Source organism: Lemur catta, chromosome 6, assembly GCF_020740605.2.
Source record: "Lemur catta isolate mLemCat1 chromosome 6, mLemCat1.pri, whole genome shotgun sequence".
NCBI lineage: Eukaryota > Metazoa > Chordata > Mammalia > Primates > Lemuridae > Lemur > Lemur catta.
This window is the reverse complement of record NC_059133.1, coordinates 48,548,107-48,569,185: the sequence shown is the minus strand read 5'-3', so window position 1 is coordinate 48,569,185 and position 21,079 is coordinate 48,548,107. Positions and strand designations below refer to the sequence as shown.

Genomic DNA, 21,079 nt, shown 5'->3' with positions numbered 1-21,079 from the left:
ATAAAACACCACCCAGGCCTGTCTGGTCAGGAACCGACACATGCCTGGAGCCCAAATGCTACTCATGGCTTTTAAGAGCTTGGCATGACCCCAATTATGCAATTCTGGAATCCACAGAGGCTCTCCCCTGACTCTCCTCTGCCCACACCCACCCTCCTCAGACCTTCCTGGAAAAAGCCATGCAGGGCTGGCAACCATCTCGTGCTTCCTTTTTTCTGCCAGTCATCTGTGCTTCCAAAGGAATCAGGCCCACACAGCCTGACCACAGAGCTCAGTGAGTAGAGGCTGCTTCCTGCTCCTCCAGGCGGCTCCAGCAGGCAGTCACCTCGCCCCACCAACTGCATAAGACACTGTGTCGTGTGTGTTTCCTTTGACACAACACAGGAAGGTTTTTATATTTGATTAGGTCAAATGGCATTTATAAATGTCATCTTTTAGGAGTCCTATTTCCTGGTTTCTAAGAGTCACGGTTAAAAAATTCTCAGAAACTTCTTAAATTTGCCTGTGGATGGAACCTTAGTGGGCTGGAAAGATGAAGCCAAACTGTCAAGGGAGAGTGAATCCGAGGTAAGTTCAACGAGGCCGGGCTCGAGTCAGAGTTGTGGAGCGAGAGGATGAGTCCCCAGGGTGAGTCTCAGAGGCTGAGAAACATCCTATACCCAGCAGGAAGTTTTGGGGTTTGGAAGTATCCTTTATGATGTTTTGGGGCAGGCCCAACATCTCTGCCGCAGGCTCGCCATCGTATAGCAGGCTTTAGTTGGTGGTAAATCTAAGTTTTTAGGGTCACATTTTGACTCACTGGGTTCCTAAATTTATGTTCTGGGAATTATTTTCAACATCTCAATTATATGATCCGTGGGAAAGTTCCTCTGTGGGGCAGAGGCTCTCCAAACAAATGCTACCTTGTTTTCTTTCTTTGGTCCTTGAAGTGTCCTTTCAATTATTAATAGTTAAAGCCTATAGGCCCTAAGCCATCAACAAGTTGATACACTTCTGCTAATGCAGTGTACCAGCTGGATTCAGGCACAAATAGTATGCTTGAGTTGTAAGAGTGTGATTAATATTCGGTGATAAATTGAGGAGGCCTGGCAGCAGCAGAGCTTGTGCAGTTTCGGCTACCTGTGATGAAAAAAACCACCTCTTCATCTCCTTAGCTACATGAAAGGCTACTGGCCTTTTCTCCAAGAAAACTTTCCATAATAGGGCAAAAGCTCTGGTCCCTGACATTGCGGATACCTTTGAGGGAATCCCTCAAAGGGACTGGCAGGGCTGACCTACAGTCTCTCCTCCCCCATTAGTGCACCTAAGCCAGATCCCACCCAGAGTTCTGGGAGCAGTAACCATTCCTCTCTCTTTTGGCTTCAAGACCCCTCCTTGCACCAGGCCTATGGGTGACAGCAAGAGGCAAAAGAGCTTGCTCTCATTTTACTGACCTATGTTCTCTGGGAGAGTAGATTAGGTTAGAGCAGAGGTTTTGCACTTTGGGACCAGTGGTGAGAAATCTTGTTAACCCAGTGTACACACAAACATGTCTCAAACAAAGATATTTACCCTTATCATGTGATATACACTTGATATTTTCTTTCTATCCTGCGCTATTTAATTTGTTTAAAATGCTTATCTCCATACACTAAATTGATTTCACAATCCTGCTAATGAGTCCATGCCCACAGTTGAAAAAGTTTGGATAGAAGAACAGAACCTGCTCTTAGTAGCTTCCAAATTAGGAGCTCAGGCTTTGATCAGATAGATAAAAGCAATGGGTTCTACTGGATTCATCTGCCAATATTTACCAAGCACCTATTAGGTGCCAGGCACTGGCACAGGTGCTGGGTCTAGGGAGTTAAATAAAGTAAAAGTCATTTCTTGACTCACAGGCTCAAGTGTAGCAGCAGAAAAGGATTTGCATAGAAGAAATCCTTTGAATCAGTCTTTTAAAAAGTATGACCGTGTATATGCAAAACAAAACCAATTATATTTGGGGATAAAACATTCTGGATGACTCTTAAGGAAATTCCAGATTTGGAAATTATTTCTGTTTCAGTATCTACTTGGTGTTGCATTAGCAGTTGGCCAGAAGAGCTTCACATTCTAATCAATAACATTTAGCTCTCCCTAGGGATATGAATCAGAAACCTTTACTTTATGGGCACACAAATATGGAGTGATTTCAGCTTTCTTAGGGACCATTCATTCTGAAACAAACATGAATTTCATTGACATTGCCTTTCTATCATATGAGACCCAGTCAATGTATACAAATCAGGAGATGATCGAAATTGACCTGATAGCCGCCAATGGCAGGGAGAAAACAGCAAATAGATTCTTAGCTACAAAGAGGGTTTCTACTGCACAAGCCAGTTCCTGTGTTGGCTCCTGCAGCCCTCCCTCACAAAGCTTGTCCCACTCTGGTCATACAGATATTTGTATCATGGAACACTGAGTCCTGCAGGATCCCATGGTTAAGTTAACTTGCCCTTAACCATGTTTCTCTGTCTATCTCTGACAAGCTATGAATACCACAAAATGGCATGATATGCAAAAGAATGTTTAATGACTAATCCTCTTCCTCAGATTAAACCGTAAAAAGTTTTACAGTGGTCAGTCACACACAAGTTAAACCATGCCACATTCTTAGACTTTTTTCTGCTCTTAACAATACGGCAGATGTACAAGGTCACGAGGTTTGGCTTTCAAATTGTTCAGGCCCAATAAATTCACAGACTCCAAATCTTCAAACCTAGGTGCCCAGCTTTCCACAAAGTGACCCAAGGCAACCTAGAGGATTAGGTAAACTGCGGGTGGGGTGCAGGTCATTTACTGAGGATGAGCAGGAATGAAAAAACATCCCATTAAATGCCCTGGGAAGCATGGTCTCCTGACCTACCCCCCGTATTTATACTGTGTATGGAGCCCGGACTGCCCAGGTCATGTGCACTCACATCAATAAGGAAGAAGAGAGGCCATCCACTGCTAGTCCAGTCTACTGGCTCCTTTGGAAGACCGTCATTGGCTCACTGCTGGTAGTCAAAGATATGCCCAAGTAACAGTAAGGAGATAGCCAAGGGCGAAGACTTCCAATGCCCCAGAGATCACAAACGTGTTATAGAGTCCAGCGTGACCAGCACTCTGCAAGCTGTTGTTCATATCCATTGCAGGCTGCCCAATGTCTAGGGCTGCCCAAGGTCAATGTTTAAGGATATATAGGAATCACCTGGGTGGTCTTAAAAATGCAGATTCCAGAACCTCAGGGATTCTGATTCAGCAGGTGAAGCAGAGCCTGGAATGTGTTTAATAATCACCCCAGATCATGTGGGTAAACCTTCCTATATCAGAATTGAAATCGTCCATTTTCAGGCCTGTCCTCACACAGACTGTCAGCACCATGAGCGCAGGAACTGTTTTACTCTTCATTTATCTCCATTGCCAACACAAAATCTGGTTCACCAAATGAATAATGGTTGAAACTGATTGCCCCACAGAGATGAAGCCTTGTGCCTTGTCCTTTGAGGTACAGAGCGTGATGTGTACCCTTTGAATTACCTTGGGAGACCCACAAGGCTGATTCGGTCCTAATAGAATCTGAACCTAGAATTTGGCAGAGTATCATTGCCTTTGCCAGGGCAACAAGGTAAACAACAAAAAGTGAATGAGCTACCCTCCACCTTCCATCTCTCATGAGCCTTCTGGAGCTTTCCTTAGGCTCTGATCACAGCAAAGGAGAGAGACAGTTGACAGATAACACGCTGGCCCTCGAAATACCCCTGGCAGCCTTTCCAGTTCTTACAGAGAGATTTTTGGTCAGTTCTTCAGCAAGGAATAGATACAAAACCTCACCCTTTCCCCGGACAAGTCCTTGTTTGACTCATCTGAAGGTGAGAGGACCATGGTGGTAGAATGAGATCTTTCAGAGTTTGGAGTGATGGTTCTTTAGCTCTTGTGTGTGGATTCCTGGGTAAGCCCAGAAAGCAAGGATTTTAAACCAGCACCCTGGCTAACTCTGATGAATATGCCCCCAGACCACAGAGGGTTAGCACCTTCATGGGACTGTCACCTTGAAACCAGCAACACCAATTTCCTACTTTGAAACCTGGTGAGTAGAGAAAAGGAATAAAACGTCATCAAGATCTGGTGAAAGTGAAGTACTATACTGGTGGACAGTATATCGGTTGGACACAGGAAAATGTTTCCTCGGCAGGCTTGTAAAGTACCTGGAAAAATCCGTAGGAGTGCTGTAGCAACTACTTCTCTGGAATTTCCTTAAAAATAGGATCCTATAAATAGGCTGAGTATTGGCCCATATGCCCTTCTGAACATACTGTCAGCTCTGTATTTCTGCCCTGCTATGTCATTTTCGTACTTTACAGAGGGGTAGAGCTCTTAATTATGTTAGTTATTGCCTTCCTTAGCACGGCAAAGTTCCCCATGAGACGACTCCAATCTACGCACCTAGTTTAATGGTTCGCTTCACTGCCCACCACTGTTCTACACACCTTCTCACTTCCTCCTAAATGTCACTTATGTGAGGCTCCCACCAGGACTGTTATCTAGCTGATATAAACCAATATAGCTGTACATGGAGGGTTAAAACACTGACATACTTCCATGCTGGTTGGCAAATAATGACTATCCCAAGCTCCCTGAATGCCCCCATCTGCTGCTCTATATACCCTCCACTGGAGTCTCCGTGATGTAACAGTGAATAAAGGGTTAATGCCTGGCACAGCAGGGGGGCTTCTAGGACCCTGCTGCAGCCCAGCTGGAGCCTGTTCCTCCCTGCTGACTGTCAAAATATTTTGAATATTACCTCTGGCTTCCTCATTCCCCAAACACACTTCTGCTTGTGCTGTGTGTGCCTTTTGCTCAGAATGTCTTTCCCGCCAACCCTCTTGAAACCCCTCTCAGATCTCTGGTTCAAACACAATCTTCTCCAAGAAGTCTTCCCCTCACAAAAACAACCACTCCCTCTACCACAGCCATAGGGCTTTTCTTTAAACCCTTCTGTATAACTCCTATATTTTGTCTTGCTTTAGTTATGTATGCACATGTTCCAACAAATCTACTTCCCCTACTGCTAAGATTATAAGAATAGATTTAAAAGAAAAATGATGTTGTTCAATAAATACCCAGACAGCCAGTCCTGGGCCTCCTGGCAATCTCTTTGAGACTAACACGGTCCTATCTGATAAGATCCCTTCCTACGTGAGGACATGCTTCGGAGGTTGGTGTTCAGCATCTTGGATGTGGAAGGCAGGCTGCAAAGACACATTAAAAGGTCCAGCATCTGGGACTCAGAAGGCAGATAGAAAGTCAGTGTGCAGAGCAAAACAAAGCCCCCAAACAAAAAACACCCTGTCAAGTAGTGCCCAGAGACAGAGCAGCTGGCACAAGGCTTCTTAGCTGTATCGATGGTCCCTTCTCACTGTTGAGAGCCCTACCTCATTTGTGCCGAGCCTGTCTGCACCTGCCATGCTGTGGGACAGGCCTGCCTGCCAGGCAGGGAGGGGTGGCCAGCACACTCTACCTGACCTCAGTCTCTTGCTTCTTTAAATAGCCTTCCTTTTTCTTTTTGGTTTCTAGCTTCTCATTACTCTGGGAAACAAGCATTTCAATACTTAATAGATTGTAAACCCTGAGCCAGCCCCAATTCTTGCTGATCCTTCTATTCTCCATAATATCTAATGATTACAGTATTAGATACTCATCTAGCATTTATTACATGCCAGGCTTTGTTTAGTACACTTGACTATACTAACTCATGATGTCCTAACTATTATTAGCCCCATTTTACAAATAGGGAAACTGAGGCTGAGAGTGGCAACACAATTTGTCCAAGCCACACAGGTAGGGACTGACCTAGCCAGGCAGTCTGGCTCCACTGTCCCTGTTCTTAACCAATACTTGTGATGTCTAATGTACAGCAGGTATACAATAAAAGTTTGCCAAATATAAAAAGAATATCCCTAGGGGCTTCTTAGACAAAAAGACATTGGCTATTTTAACAAGGATTTTTGCAAGCACTTGACATCCCAAAACTTCCCCAGATGACTTGGAGCCTTGTTAACACCACATATGGACTGTATACCCCCAAATACCACTCACGAGGGAAAAGTGGCAGATATGTTCTGCTTAGGGGCATGTGAATGGGTACAGATAAATACTGTGAGCGTTCAAAGGGTTTGAGGGAAGAAGAAAGGCTTGGAAATACTTTGGCCACTTTAGGATAATAAACTTTCACTTGCTGAAGCGGAGAGAGGTGAGTGTGTGAGTGCATCCATGCGTGTGTGTGTCCATGCGTGCGCAGGGTGAGTGGGCGATCAATAGTGAGTCAGCTGGTGGGGCATCTCTCTTCTTCCTCCTCCCTGTGGCCTGACAAAGCCTGTCTGTGCTGGCTTGCAACCATTTGTAAAGACCCCATAGCTCCCACTGGCCTCCCTCACAGGAGGAGGGCAGGGAGCAGGGAGTCATTCATCACTGTCAGGAGATGTGCTGCACGCAGCAGGGCCGGCCTTCTTCCCTGCTGCTCCTGCAGCCAGAGCTGCAAATCTTGAAAAGATGCAGAAGATGCAAATTGCAAATAACCATTCATCATCTTGGCTCTGGGAGCGCTGGGAGAGGCCCCTCCCCAGGTGGGGCCAACCGAGATTCTGACTTCAGCTCCAGCCCTCACCGGAATTTAGGACTTTTGGGGTGCCTAATCCCTGCCCCAGTCAATCCCTAACCTGAATAATCTATTGAGGTCTGGGGTTAAAATTCTCCGCAATGATAATCAAGCCACCCCCCTTTCTTTACAAAGTCAGATTTTCAGATTGCTTTCAGCAATCAGACTGCTACCAAGGTGGCCCATAATCATTAAATTATGAAAATACAAGTTGCTGGGAGGAAATGAATACCAGGTTTCACTAGGGAAAGGCCTGCTTTCTTGTGAAGTAATTATAAAATTAAAATGTGATATTTCTCTGGTGAGTCTAAAAAGCCTCCCAGTGAGGCCTGTGGCATAACAGTAACATAACAGGGTTGGCACTGGGGGCATTGGGGGGGGGGGGCGGGCTGAGAAATCCTTCTGTGCCCCCAAAATGCCAGAGATATCTGTAGTAAATTTCCAAAGATTGGGTTAAGAGTGATTAAAGGCAAAAAGAGGGAAAAGTACAGTTTGAATTTTTCAATTACTCTTTAAAACTCAAGAATCAAGCTGTTAGAAAATGCAGGCTTTCCAAGGAAGACGAATAATGCTGAGCTAATTAGACCCACAGGCACGGCCAACATATAAATTCAGGCCCCAAAGAGGGACACTGTCCCTTTAAAAACTGCCTGGGGATCAGTGGCAAAGCTAATGAGGAGTGTCAGTTGGGGCTGCTTTATTAGGTGGTCCTCCGGAGGACAGAGCCCGGGGTTTCTGTAACAGGGCTTCTGTGTTTGATTCAATAAATCAATTTATGTTAAATGCGGGTGCAGCTCTGGAGTTGGCTTCATAAAGCATTCTGTGGCATTTCTCAATCTGCTCATCCACTTCCTTGTCAGCCTGCTTGAACGCGCTGTCAGAGGGCATTGAGAAGAGCAATAAAGAATAAGCTAGAAGCTGCATCTGTAATATTTGTAAACCCCGACCCAGCGGCTCCACACCACACTTGGAGCTGCCTCCAGTGAGTTTCTCTCTCCAGAAAATGTTCTGACCGTGGGTAAGGAGCCCAGTGCTGTTCAGCTGCGCCTCTTGTCCCCGAGCTGGGCTCCGGGCTGCAGACCGAGTACAAAGGTCCCCCCAAGCACGATGGAAAGGCTTGGAAGTAAAGTGGCCTTTAAATTAGATCCTCAGGGCCTGAAATACTCCCAAGAAGTCAAAGGAAAAGAGGAACAAAAGTGCCGGCGGCTGGTACCCGTGCAGGCGGTGGCGGGGAGAAGGCCGCTGGGACGATCCTGCTAGGGTGGATGCTGGGGAGTTGCTCCTAAGCACAGCGGTGACGCCACCGTGAAGTTCTGAGAAGGGGAGTGAGGCCCATCCCCCAGCGGACCCAGAGCCTGGCCGTGGCGAGACCAGAGGCCGAGTGTGGTGTACAGCATTCCCTGTCTATACTTCCCCTGTCAGCACTTGTCTTTTAAAAAAACTCTGCTGTTGGGATGTTCAGTTACAAACAGCTCCTTGTACCATGCCCCGCCCCACCCACACTGCACACAGCACCGTCTTGCAGAACTCTCTGTGACGACGGCAATGTTCTCTGTCTGTACCGTTCAGTTCAGTAGCCACTAACCACATGTGGCTACTGAGCAATTGAGATGTGGCTAGTGTGACCTGAGAGATAAATTCTTAACATTATTTAATTTTCACTAATTTAAATGGCCACATGTGCTTCGCGGTTACTGTGCTTGAGAGCACAGAGAAGGAAAAAGGTTTCTTTCGCCTTAATGAAAAGTAGTGAGTGCAGAAAGGAGAAGATGATGGTTGACTCCACTCTGTTCCCAGTGGAAAAACCCCTGATTTGCTCATAGTTTTTTTCAAAGGGGAATAAGGAGGGGAAAGTTATCCTGATGCATCATCAAATTAGGACCGTAAAAAGTTAAGGGCTGTGAGGGACTAAAACAAAAGGTTGACATCTCTGGAATCTTTCTAATGGAATCTGTCTTTTCCAGAAGCTCTGAAAAGCAGAGAAAAACCTACCCCCCACCAGACACAGAGGTTGGCAGCAAAGGGCAAAAGGAAGTATTTTACGAGTGAGAGACCTAGGCCAGGATTTGCCCAAGGTCCCAGGGCCTTAGCACAGCAAAGTACCCAAGGAGCCTATCGCCCGAAGCAGCGCTCTCATTGCTAAGTAAACCATCTCAAGTTACCAGTCCACCCTGTCCCCTAAAATAAGACCATCATAAATGTTAGAAAGGCTTTGCTTAAAGAAAGAATTCTGGCGTCCTTTGCTCATAACCAGAACCATCTGGAAGCAATCTCGAATTCACACGATGGACTTTTTTTCTTTGGCCCTTGCTCTCTCTACAAATCCCATCAGCCCAGGAACAGCTGCCACAGAACCTGGCCTGGCGCCAGGCATGAAGTTACACACAACCCCCTCCCACACACATGTCCTCCCGGGCCCTAGCTTGCTCGTCACCCCATGTGGCTGGACACAGAGCATGAAGAACACTGATCCTACAAGAGAGGGTGAAATCACCGGCAGTCACAGGACTGGAGACCTGGCACTGCAAAGCCAGCTGTGAGAAACCGCCATTTCCCCTCGGTAACAGCGACACTCGCCAGTAAATCACGGCCTGAGACAGCTCAGAGGGCCTCGGGTCAGGACGCAGAGCTCTCAGGATGACACAATGCCAGCTACAGTGTGCATCCTGCACTAGCAGCTCGGCACAAAGGGCTGGGGAGGAGGACCCCAGCTTGAGGATATTCTGGCATCAGGACCAATGACACCAGGCACAGAAGGTGAGAGCCAAGCGAGTGACAGGGAGAGCAAGGGAAGGCCACATCAGGGACCAACTCAGCCATGGGGCACTGGGAAGAAAAAGGCTTTGTAAATCAAGCCACCATGCAAACTATCTGATGGGGGTGGGGCAGGGGAGAGCCAGGGAAGAGACCAATTTCATTATGAAGGTCCTGGTGACAATAACCTTTTGTCCTCGAAACAATTTGGGCCTGCCAAGCTGCCCCACAGTCTCTGAGAAAGCAAGAGGCTGGGAGGGAAAGGATCCCCCTCGGAGGGAACAGACTCATCCTTAATCATGAGAGGAGGCTTCCCAGAGCTGACCTTCCCTCCCACACTCCCCGCTGCAGACACACCACAGAATGCCAGCACAATGCTCCTCTGAGGAGAGCAGCCCATTTTCCTAAGCTCAGGAGATTGGGTCCTTCGGGGATCTTCCCCACCATCGCCATCCCCAAATCACACAGACTCTTATCGACAAGTGTGAAACATCCCAGTTTAATTTGACCCATAGTCTACCAGGTCAGATTGGGAACTAGAGAAGTTACTGTCTCAGCAGCTCCTAAAATGCTTCCATTCCAACCTCTTGTCTCCTAAAAGACTGTCAAGGACACACCAATCCTGGTGGACAGAGGTCCCCTGCTTAAATTTACATCACGGCTTGAAACTGCATAATTATGTGTAATCTTACCCTGGAGAAAAGTTGACTGGAGCATTGTATCCGAAAGAGCCCCCAACGAAGAGTCAAAAACCTGGATTCTAGTCCTTATTCTGAAACTTTTGCATTGGTGGAAGCTGAGCAAACAGCCTAATACCTTTGGCCTCAATTTGCTCAGCTGCGAAATGGGAACGAGGGGAGTCACTGCACATCTGGCAGTTCTGCGCAGTCGTGAACAGCACACACTCTGAAGTTACGCTGCCTGCACTCAGATCCCACCTTCTCCTCATAACTAGTTAAGCAACCTTGAGCAACGTAGCCCCCGTGCCTCAGTTTCCTCATCTGTAAAAGGTACCTAGTTCATAGGAATGTGTTAAGAGTTAAATATGAGGACTTAGGTAAGGTTCTCATCATAGTGCCTGTCTCTTAGCTCTCCCAGTAACTGTCAGCTAGCCCCATGACCATCACGATTAGTTGGGGACAAGGAAGAAAATAAAATTTCCACAACAAGGCATTTACCATGAAGATTAAACAGCTTTTATTTGTTAGAAGGATTCAGAGAAATGAGTTCACAGCCCAAGGCTACTTCTGAAGCCAAGAAACATAAAGGAGGGACGAGGTATGGACTTGTTTCCATCCTTGAGCATGACACATTCCAAATGTTCACCAGTCCACTAGTTATATAACCTTGAGTAACTTAGTGAACCGATTCTTACAACTTGGTAGTAATTTAAGGCTTTCACGGGAAAAGAAATAGGCTACAGATCTTCACCTCCCTTTCTACTGAATTAATTTTCCAGCCCTTCTCTTTCTATAGACAATGACAAAAGGCAGCAAATTGTGTTCTCATTTTTGTAGAGGCTGTTAGATCTGAGGCTTTCTGTTAGAGGGCAAAACATTTTTAAAAGGAATTTGTTAAATTTGGGGAAGGGGGTTTACAGTGGTCTAAATTGGTTGTAAACCTCCCAAGTTCTTCTAACTAAAGATGTAAAGGGCTTTCCTTCTCCTTAAGTCCCACTTTCAAAGCAAAAGTAAGAACTTTTTCCTACCTAGGAAATGCACAAAAGTGTCCATAAATCTGCTTGTAGCCAATGCTGTGAGCCAACAGCCATGTTGGGAATTAGTCTGAAAACAAATCAGCAAATCATGTCTGACTGAAGCCATTCTCAGTCGTGGCTCCTTAATTATTTACTACCTTCTGTGAAGTTCCATACAATTAAAAATAGCCCATTTGTGGACCACTTATCTGCCTAGGATCAAGCTAATGGGGCAGGGCGGGGTTGGGGAGAGCGAGAGAGCACGCACGAGAGTGGAGAGTATACAGTGGGATGTAATCTAGTCTCCGAACTTACCTCCATTTACAAAAATTATAAAACAGTGGCAATCTTTAAGCATTTAAAAATGTACAAGCCACTACCAAAAACAAAAACAAAAAAACTGAGTTTCAAGGGATTGGAGAAGGGAACATAAAGTAACCCAATCAAGCGTTCTACTTAGAAAGAGAGGTTTGAGTGGAAACTTTATAGCCTTGGAAAGCATCACCCATTAAAGAGGGGAGGCCTATTATCTCATTAGGAGCGTTTTCCAAAGTTAGAAATGATAAGTTGTTCTCTCCCCACCCGGGAATTGATACTAAGTATCTGCAACAAAGATACCTTTCCTTATGATAAAATCCTAGGCACAATATTTACATTTGTTTTGACTGCTTAGATCTAATTTGCCTTTCTGGCACAGAAAAGAACATCCAAACAGCCTTGTCTCAAGCTCAGCATGTCTCAAATGCAAACTCCTCGTTCCCACCTTCTCACCCACTGTCCACAACATCGACCTTCCCCCACCCCATATCTGCTACACCTCGTTTCTTCCTTTCAGCCAATACAGAATCGCCGCCTGTCTACATGTCAGGCACAGGACCTAATGTCCTTCTCAAGGAGCTTATAGACGAGTTGAAGAGACATATTTAAATAGGTAATTGCAGTCACTGATGATTTATCCCTTGGCTTAACTCACCTAGTTTCTTATTCCTTCCCTTTCCTTCTGTTTTCTGCTTCCATCCCTCTATTTCCATCTTGAGACCTCACATAAATATTTCTATGACAGTTTTCTTATGGGTACCTCAATCTGCTTTCTCTCTTGGTCCAGTCTCCTTAAAATTTCTCTTAGGCTAGCCTTCCAAAAACATTGCTTTCATTTAATTCTTCTCAGGAATATACAAGAACAACTGACAGCCTCCCTTACAAGAACATGGTAAGGGGTATGAGAAGCCAGACAGGATCTAAAGTTCTCTGTCTGGCTTCTCTTACCCCTTACCATGTTGCTTCATGCCAACTCGGTCTGTTTCCCATGGTCTCTCCTCTTTTACTTGGCCATTTTCCTTGCTTTTAGATCTACTCTTTTTGTTTATGTGTTCACAATCATGTGGGTGCCTAATCTTCCAATCTTTTCAAATTCGACAATACCCAGACCAAACTCCACTATGCTTTGCCGAATTACACTTGCCCTCACCTTAAACTTTTCCACAAGAAATGCTGATTTTACTGACTGAATAAAAATGGATTTATGAGAAAACCCAGTCACAGTGAGAATAACAACCCTCGGGCATCAAAACTCCAGAAATCAGAGCTGCAAACATTGCAAACCCTGTCTGATAAACCAATTCCAGTTTTAGAGCAGGGGTCAATATTTAGGCTTGTTGCAACTACTCCACTGCCCTGTTACAGCGTGAAGGCAGCCACAGATCAAATGTAAACAACAGGTATAACTGTATTAAAAACAATTATTTAGAGAAACAGATAGAGGGCAGAATTTGACTAGGGCCAAATAAGGTAGTTTGCTGACCTCGTTCTAGAGGAAGAAGAGTGAGTACAGGTGAGGATATTCTCCTGGTTGTCAAAGGACAATCAGAAGCCCCTTAGATCAGCCTTTTATCTTCCCTGTGTAGCTCAATGTGTTCCTTTAAGACGATATGTACCCTCGGATAGATCCTCAGCCAAGTTATCGCCATGGGAATCTGGGCTGTGACCATCTGTTATTGCTATTTTGGTCAATGAGGAAGCGATAATGAAATCTACTTCTTTGTCCTTGTTGGAGATACGGTGAGGAAAGAGTCCATTGTCTCGTTCTCCTACTGTCCTCCAGACAGGCAGGAGGCTCACGCGTTAGGATGTCAGGGCACAGGAGCAAATCTTCACCCATACTTCTCTGTGCCAGGCCCGGCTCTCTCATTTAATTCTTACATCAACCCTATAATGTATCAGTACTTATCATCATACCTATTATTCAGGTAGGAGAAACAGATGAAGTCTTAGTCAACATTAGCCACTGATCCACTACAGAAATGGTCTAGGTGTGTTTTGGGAATAAGACACCCTCTGCCAAGAGTTCTTATTTCAATTTGAATGTGATAAATTAATGAGAATAGCTCATTACCTCTAGTTTTTATAATGATCCTTCAAAGGGTATATATTGTTTCACTTTAGCCATGGAAAACATGGGCTCTAGGGGTTGAGACTTTTATCCAACTTTTGCTCACTTAGAAAAGTCAGGGTCAGAATTCAAACCCAAGTCAGTCTGGCTCCATAAACTTTCAGCCCATTCTATCTACCTCTTTAATAACTCTGACCTAAACACACAAAGCTTAATGTGTTTCAAAAGCCCCCAAATGCTTGCTCCATGTGAAGCAAGGAATCAGGTCAGCTTCATGGGGTCCAGTTGCCCAAGGAGGGTCTCAGAGGACAAGGGGTGGTAAGTCAGCACCTGTGGTTCGAGACCTGGTCCTAAGCGAAAGCCCCAGAAGCAGGCGTAGCCCCTCGTCCTTCATCAGAAACCCAGGTCTCTGGCTGTGCCTCCTCCTCCAAACTGTGGAAGTGGCTTTTTATGGTGGTGATGCTTCCTTCACGCACGCTGTGGTGGTGCCTAGGCAGAGGGAGGCATGTTCTTACCAGCCTGTCATATTAAAGTCCCTGTAGAGCATCTTCTTTCCAAGTTCTTTTCTCTGTACTCTCCTTGGAAACTCCAAATGTGTGAACTCATTTCCCAGCAAGTGAGGCTGCATGAATGCCTAATAGCAAAAAAGGAAAAAAAAAAAAAAGAAAGAAAGAAAGAAAGAAAACCACATACATATTTAGTGGAAAAAAATAAGACTCAAGGATGTTTTGCAAATTGAGACAGGCCATATTTCAAAAACAAGAAAATTGTCTCGTATTTTAAGGGAAGTAAATAGATTTCAGAATCTAAACAGTAATAGAAGATGAGCAAATAAAATCATGAACTTATAAAGGGATGCAACTTTTTCATTCGATGTGATAAATTAATTGTAATCACATGTACAGCTAAAGGCATAATGGAAAGAGACCGAGCCTCTCTGAAGGCTCACTTTTTAATTTAAATCCAAGATGGTTTCCCTTTTCTGAACGGCATGCTGGCGAGACAGAGCTGAGAGAGCTCACCCGCTTCCCTCCTTGGCATTCTCTGTTCTCATCTCACACCCCAGCTCGTGGCCTCGCCTTTGAAACCCACATGTGGGTGTCCACGTAAACACAATGGCCCGAGATCTTGGGCTGGGGCTGGATACACCAGACAGGAACTTTCTGTTGGACTCCTTCCAGTTTGCTCTGCAGTCATCTGATCGTGTCACTGGAAGACTATTCTGGAGCAGATGGCTTCTCCCCCTCCCCCAAGTCTCTGTTCACACTACAAAAGTCTTGAGCAAACAGCCACTTAGGGAATTGCTTTGAAACAACAAACAGTCTCATTGTCACATTCAAAATTCAAATCTCGCTATCCAAGAGATGCAACGCTCACGTATTAACTTCCCTGCTCAGAGGCCACACACCATAAGCACGCCTGCACCAGAACTTCCCCACGGCAAGCCGCCCGCCTGCGTCTGAGCAGTGTGGGGGAATGGATCGTCTCTCTTTCCTGGCAGGGAAAACAGTGGGCAGAGCAAGTCACAGCCTGGCACCATAGGAGAGCAAGGGATCCCTGCCACAGGACAGATGGCCACGGCCTCAGTTTCCTGGGGGCAGGCATCTCCAACAGCCTCTTTCCTGGGACCCGATGCCGACAGAGCTCCCACTGACTCTCACGTAGGTCTGGAGGTATCAGTTAGATGTTAGTCATCGAAGCTAAGTTTGTCAGGAACCCAAGGCAGCAAGCTGAGTTGTCACCGGGCTGGTCATATTTGGGCAGCTGTGGAACTCTGAGCCAGTCATTCTGGGGAGGCTTGGGGACAGGACAGGACAGGATGAGAGAGGACGGCACGACTGAGGGTGAGAATGGGACTTGTGCTTTGCACTGGCTGTGGCCCCACAGTCCCAGGTCTTGTGGAAATTCTGGATCAAGCTGAGGGGCTCTGAAGTCCCTGTGGGGGGTGAGGCTTGGGCTGCTGAGAGGTGTCAGGGAAACTTAGATATCAGGTTTTACAGAGACATGGTCCCCTGGGAATGAAGAAAAGGAATTAATAATAGGGCAGGTCAGCAGTATGGGCTTTGGGTGAGATGGACTTGGGTCTGAATCCAAGCTCTGCATTTATGAGCTGTGTAATTTTAGCAGGTTATTTAATTTCTTAGGCTTCAGTTTATCTGTAAAATGAGATTTAGTTATTTATCTCATACCACTTTTTTCATGATGAAATGAAATGTTTATAATACACTTATCTTGGTTGTCTCCTCTTATTTAAAAAAAATGATTGTACCCATCTAATGATTGTTGAGTCTTCATTTCACCTTCCCAACAACCTTATGGACAAAATTGGCTATATCATTTGTGGGGTGCAGTGTAGAATGAAAATATGGAGTCTCTGTTCAAAATTAACAGTTTTAAGATGGAGATAGCAGAACACTCAACCAAGCCCAGGGCCCTGTACAACTGCACAAGTCACAGGCCTCTGAGGCCAGTCATACCTATGAGGTAGATACTATTCTGTTTCTCCTTTATTTTGGTCCCGCCATGAAAGCTAAAGAACAGAGGCATAAATAGTCAATGAACAGCAGCATCTGTTATGTGCCCTTTATGATCTTGCCAAGTGCTGAGACTGTATCAGCATGCAGTTTCTGTCTACCCCTCACTTAACAGTGTTGGAAGATGGGCTTTTGGGGAGGTGCTTAGGTCATGAGGGTGGAGCCCTCATGGATTGATTAGTGCTGCTCTAGAAAGGGCTCAGGAGAATAGCTTCATTCTCTCTTGCCCTTCTGTCTTCCGCCATGTGAGGAAGCAGCAAGAAAGCCCTCGCAGATGCTGGCATCTTGATCTTAGACTTCCTAGACCCCAGAGCTGTGAGACATAAATTTTTGTTCTTTATAAATTACTCAGTCGGCATTGTTATAGCAGCACAAAAGGAACTAAGACAGCATGTGTGTGTGTGTGTGTGTGTGTGTGTGTGTGTGTAAATGTAGACACACACATATATTATTAACAAACAGGTTGGGATCCACAAATATGGTAATTTGACATTTGAAGAAATAGCAGAAGTAGGCCCTAGAAACTAAAAAGAATTCCCCCTACCCCTTCTCCCCTGAAGCGGGCCATAAAACCTAGCTGACTTTCCTCTGAAAACAGGTCATAAGACCTCATTTCAGAAGGATCCCGCCCTATACCCAGAGAAAAGGAATGTCACACAAGGATGCCAAGAAGGATCTGAACAAATGGGCCCCCCTCCCCGGTTTATTGCCTTAAATCATACCCTTGTGTCTTCCTATCAAACTTCTGCACAGCTGTCCATAAAAATAGTTTTCCCTGTTTGTTTGTGTCTCCGTTTCTAAAGGCTCCCATGTTGCATAAGACTTAGACTAAATAAATTTGTCTTTCTCTCGTTAATCTGTCTTTTGTTCTAGGGGCATCAACCATGAACCCAGTGATAGGTAAGAAATCTCTTCTCCCCTATGAGGCTACACGTGCAGAGCTCCATGTGCTTTGCCTCCGAACAGGAGGACAAGTGGGACCTCCGATGGTGCTTTTTTGCTGGCATACATTTGCCTGGGCAGTTATCAGACGATCTGTGAGGCAGATGTCGGTGGCTTAGCTGGCAACACCTCAGCTGCTTTGATATCTGCGGGGGCCACCTTATTCTCCCTCTAAGGACAGGCAGGTTCAAAAGGCCCTGTGTCACTTCTGAGAAGTGCAACCCCTTCACACACACAGCCTGTCACTCTCTCCCTAAACTGCTTGCTTTCTCTCAAGATAACAACAGGGTACTGTATTTCAGCAAATTTAAGATGCCATTTATTAAATGTACCATTATTTTACTACCTCTAAAAAAAAGCTGCCAATTAAAATGTGTACAATGCTTTCCTACCACTTCAAATTTTTATTATTCTTTTTGGAAGTGCTCCTTTAGACTTAGACACATTTTTATTATCTATCACTACTGGGTACACTTAATAAGGGATTATATAAGTGAGATATATCGGCTAAAGTTTTCCAAAACTTTCACATTTAAAATCCAACTGCTGTCGTCACTTTTCAACTCTGAATCATAAACGCTCATGATTTCCCACACAGTGGTGTCCTGGGTTTCAGGAGCACTGGTGATGCAGCATTTCTTAAATAACCCATAACAGAACTACAAGCCTCAAAGCCAAGGAAGCAGCAGTTCTTAAGCCGGCTTTGCAATTATCTAGAGCCAGCTTATTTCTGACTCCCACTTTGGGAATGTGGCTAAACAAGTGTGATTCACACCTTCCCAATCCCCTCCATAAAACTGGCTGGATCCAAAAGGCTTCACTAGTGCTTCATTTTTGTCTGCAGGATTTTCTTTCAAGCTGCTGGACACCCATCTTGAAAGTTTGGTGTGACGGTGTTTAGGACACGCTGTTCTGAAATCTGGCAACTTGGCATCTGAGAAACAGCAGAAACAGGAAAGCCTCTCTGGCCTTCCCCTTGCCCTTCTCCCCTGAAGCAGGTCGTAGACGCCAGGGTGATCTCTCACTTTCCCTCCCCCTCCTCCTTGAAGCAGGTCATGAGATCCTCATTCCAGAGGTACCTTCCCTAGGAAAGGGACCTCTTTATCTCTGAAGACACAGGGACACTGAGAAGACTGCACAAATAGGCCTTGCTAAGTTCTCCCCAGTTTATTCCCACTAGATCCTACCCCCTTCATCCAATCGTATTTTCCCATGACTGCTTACTCTTCCCCAAACCTAAGCATAAAATTATGTAAATTTACCTATTTCTTTGGATCTTCAACTTCACACAGAGGCTCTTGTGTCACATACAACTTATATTAAATAAATTTGTATGCTTTTCTCTTGTTAATCTGCCTTTTGTTCTGGGAGACCTTGTGATGGGTGAGGAAAAGAAATCTTTTCCACCCTTTCTTTCCAGTGCCCGCTCTTCTGACGTTTGCACATGCCCAGATGACACGTCATGCCTGCCACCTGGCTGACAGACACAATCGATTGCAAAATATTCCAACTTCAGATATGCTAAAAAGTAAAATGAAAAGTATCTCAGATCTGAAGAAATACTGCAACATTCACCACTCATTGGCACTGATGTCACACCCTTAGATTCCTTTCTCTTTAGGGTGACTCTTCTCTTGCTCACTGCCACAGCACGTGTGGCATGATTCATTTTCTGTCACAACAGGCCCACCATAGCATTTATGAGTCTTCCCTGTGTACCTGTGACATAAGTTTACCACTTTCTGTTTTTTAAAAAATCATCCACACCCTGTCAGTCTCCCTGTTACCAGCACTTTCAGTCCTCCCTGCTTTTGTACCTGTCAGACCCTATGGAGTTAACGTGTTAAAGTAATTCATCTCAAGCACTAAGGGCAAGCAGAGCAAACATAGGGTCACTTAATGACAAATGAGATGCTAAAATACACAGGGTACACACAATCTGTAAAAACTACCTGTTGGTTTTCAGAGGAATACATTTCTGCATGTCAGTCTATGTCTTTGTGCAACCACCATGAAAGTTTACATAGATGGTCTTACATGCACACATATGTATGTGTGCATATAATGTATGTACAGTTAGCAAAATATTATTCATATCAAACTGTTATCTGATGTTTTTTTTTAACTTATCCATAATCATGAATATTTCTATCATTGGACATGGATTATTTTCATTTTAAAGAAAATTCTAAATATTATTAGTTTTCTGAGAACCCAGTGTTTAAAACCAGGTTTTAAAAAAATTGTTGAGAAGAGTGTCACTGCTCCTTGTCCTAATGGTTTTCGGAAAAGCTAAAGTCGCCAAGAGCAGTCAACCAGGGCAAGGGCCGGACTCCAATGCAGGGGCCGCGGAAGCCCATGGATTCCCAACAGGCCAGCACAGAGACACTTTGCTGGCAGAAGCAGAGTGGCCAAACAACTTGGGAATTTGGAAACTTCTTAGGGCCTGTCCAGCATTCAGTGACATGACTGGCTAGAATTTCTTCACTGGAATTGGCATGTCCCTCCAGAAGGATGGCTCAGGTCAGCATTCTGGAGTCTTGAGTACCCATGATTTTACTTCGAATTCACTACAAGCCACAAACCCAAAGTGTGAAGTCTGTAAAATGTCGGGGCAGGAATTTGTGAGGTTGCTTTCAGCAATAAAATGTAATGATTTCCTGACTCTAAACTGTAAGACTCATGAACAATTTTGGCATGGTTTACTCCACTGTCCATACCTGGGCAGTTCATAAATATACATACAGGATTACTGCCCCTTCCCGAGGCACGTTTCATAGGGATGCTGGTCTATTAAAAATGTGGACCAAATCCAAGACGGGATTCAAGCACACATTAAGATTCCATGTCCACCTGCAAAATAAAAATTCTGGACACTCTCCTAAACGTTCCTTATTTATCTGATATGCTGGATATATTTTCAGATTTTCTCTTTGGTGATGTTATTTGGATTTATACATGTTAGAAACATCTGCATAGTGACGCATGTTAGTACTATGAGCCACTGGGTATACGCAAATACCAGCTACACTTAAATATGTTCATTATTTTAAAAACCTTAGCTATACTCTAGTGCCCAACATAGCACCCAAGAGTAAAGGCTCTAAATAAGTATTTGTTGGAAGAATGAACACAGAACATTCTGACTTGCTTTACACAGTAACATTTTAGTGATTATTTAAACTTTACAAAATAATACAGCTTAGCTTTCAATCTTTTGAAAAAGTTAAAACTAAGGCCCATGGTATATAAAAACAATCTTGAGCACATGTATTTTGGATTTAGCTAAATTTTTATAATTTAATAGCTATATGCCCATAAAACCACATGTATGTGCGTGGTGCAGCTATACCATTTAAAACCCCATGATGATATTTTACAATCCTAAGAATATCTAAATAGTAATGCTATGTCTCTTCTTTACTTAAGAAGCACACAGATTAGAAACCTAGAAATTGGCATTTTATACGGAGGTGCAATTTAAAGTGTGCAGCTTTCCCTGTGTATAAAAAAAAAAAAAAAAAACACCTTTTCTTGTACCTCCATCTTTATCCTAAATTTTGAGGATTTCCCTCAAGGAAGCATAATAGAATGCTAGAATGCTCCTAACTGCAATGGTGGGATGAGAAGGATGTGTGCCACAAATACCTCCTGGGAGGAGGAAAGCTCCATAACCACGGCCCTAGCAAAACCAAGGGCAGGTCAGCAAGACTTGCAAGGACTCTGGAGAGCACAGGTTTGCTAAAAAAGAGGTGGGACATATCCTTGTCACTTACTGTCCTGAGCAGCTAAAGAGAAGAAACTCATAAACAAGGTTGCCTCTGGCCAGGGACAACCAGGACATCTTCACCTGGGAAAGGATGCTGGAATTACTGACTGTGTCAGGCCAGACCCAGAGTTGGGTGGAGCATTGCATGCCCAGGTTCTCCTCTCTGGTCCCTGGCAGAAACCAGATCCAAAGGAAGGGGAGGGAGAGGAACACTCCACTGTGAAGGAATATAATAATCCCATCCCAGTGAGAGCCTGTGAGTACCCAGAGGGACTGAGCCATAATAGGAAGGGACAAGCCTGAAAAAGAGACACTTTCTGGAACCTTCTAGTAA

At 44.7% G+C, this 21,079-nt stretch overlaps 1 protein-coding gene and 1 long non-coding RNA gene across 4 annotated transcripts in view; one reads left to right on the top strand and one right to left on the bottom strand.

Moving 5' to 3' along the window:
• PPM1H (protein phosphatase, Mg2+/Mn2+ dependent 1H) overlaps positions 1-21,079 on the bottom strand; it is a 240,699-nt gene that overhangs the window by 47,050 nt on the left and 172,570 nt on the right. For all 3 annotated transcript variants that reach the window (XM_045553452.1, XM_045553451.1, XM_045553453.1), the window contains exon 6: positions 14,016-14,134. In XM_045553452.1, coding sequence (XP_045409408.1) covers positions 14,016-14,134 — 119 coding nt within the window. The remainder of the gene's footprint in view (positions 1-14,015; positions 14,135-21,079) is intronic.
• LOC123639571 lies at positions 439-18,327 on the top strand. Its single transcript, XR_006735765.1, has 2 exons — positions 439-567; positions 17,821-18,327. It is a non-coding gene; the product is annotated as an uncharacterized LOC123639571 (long non-coding RNA).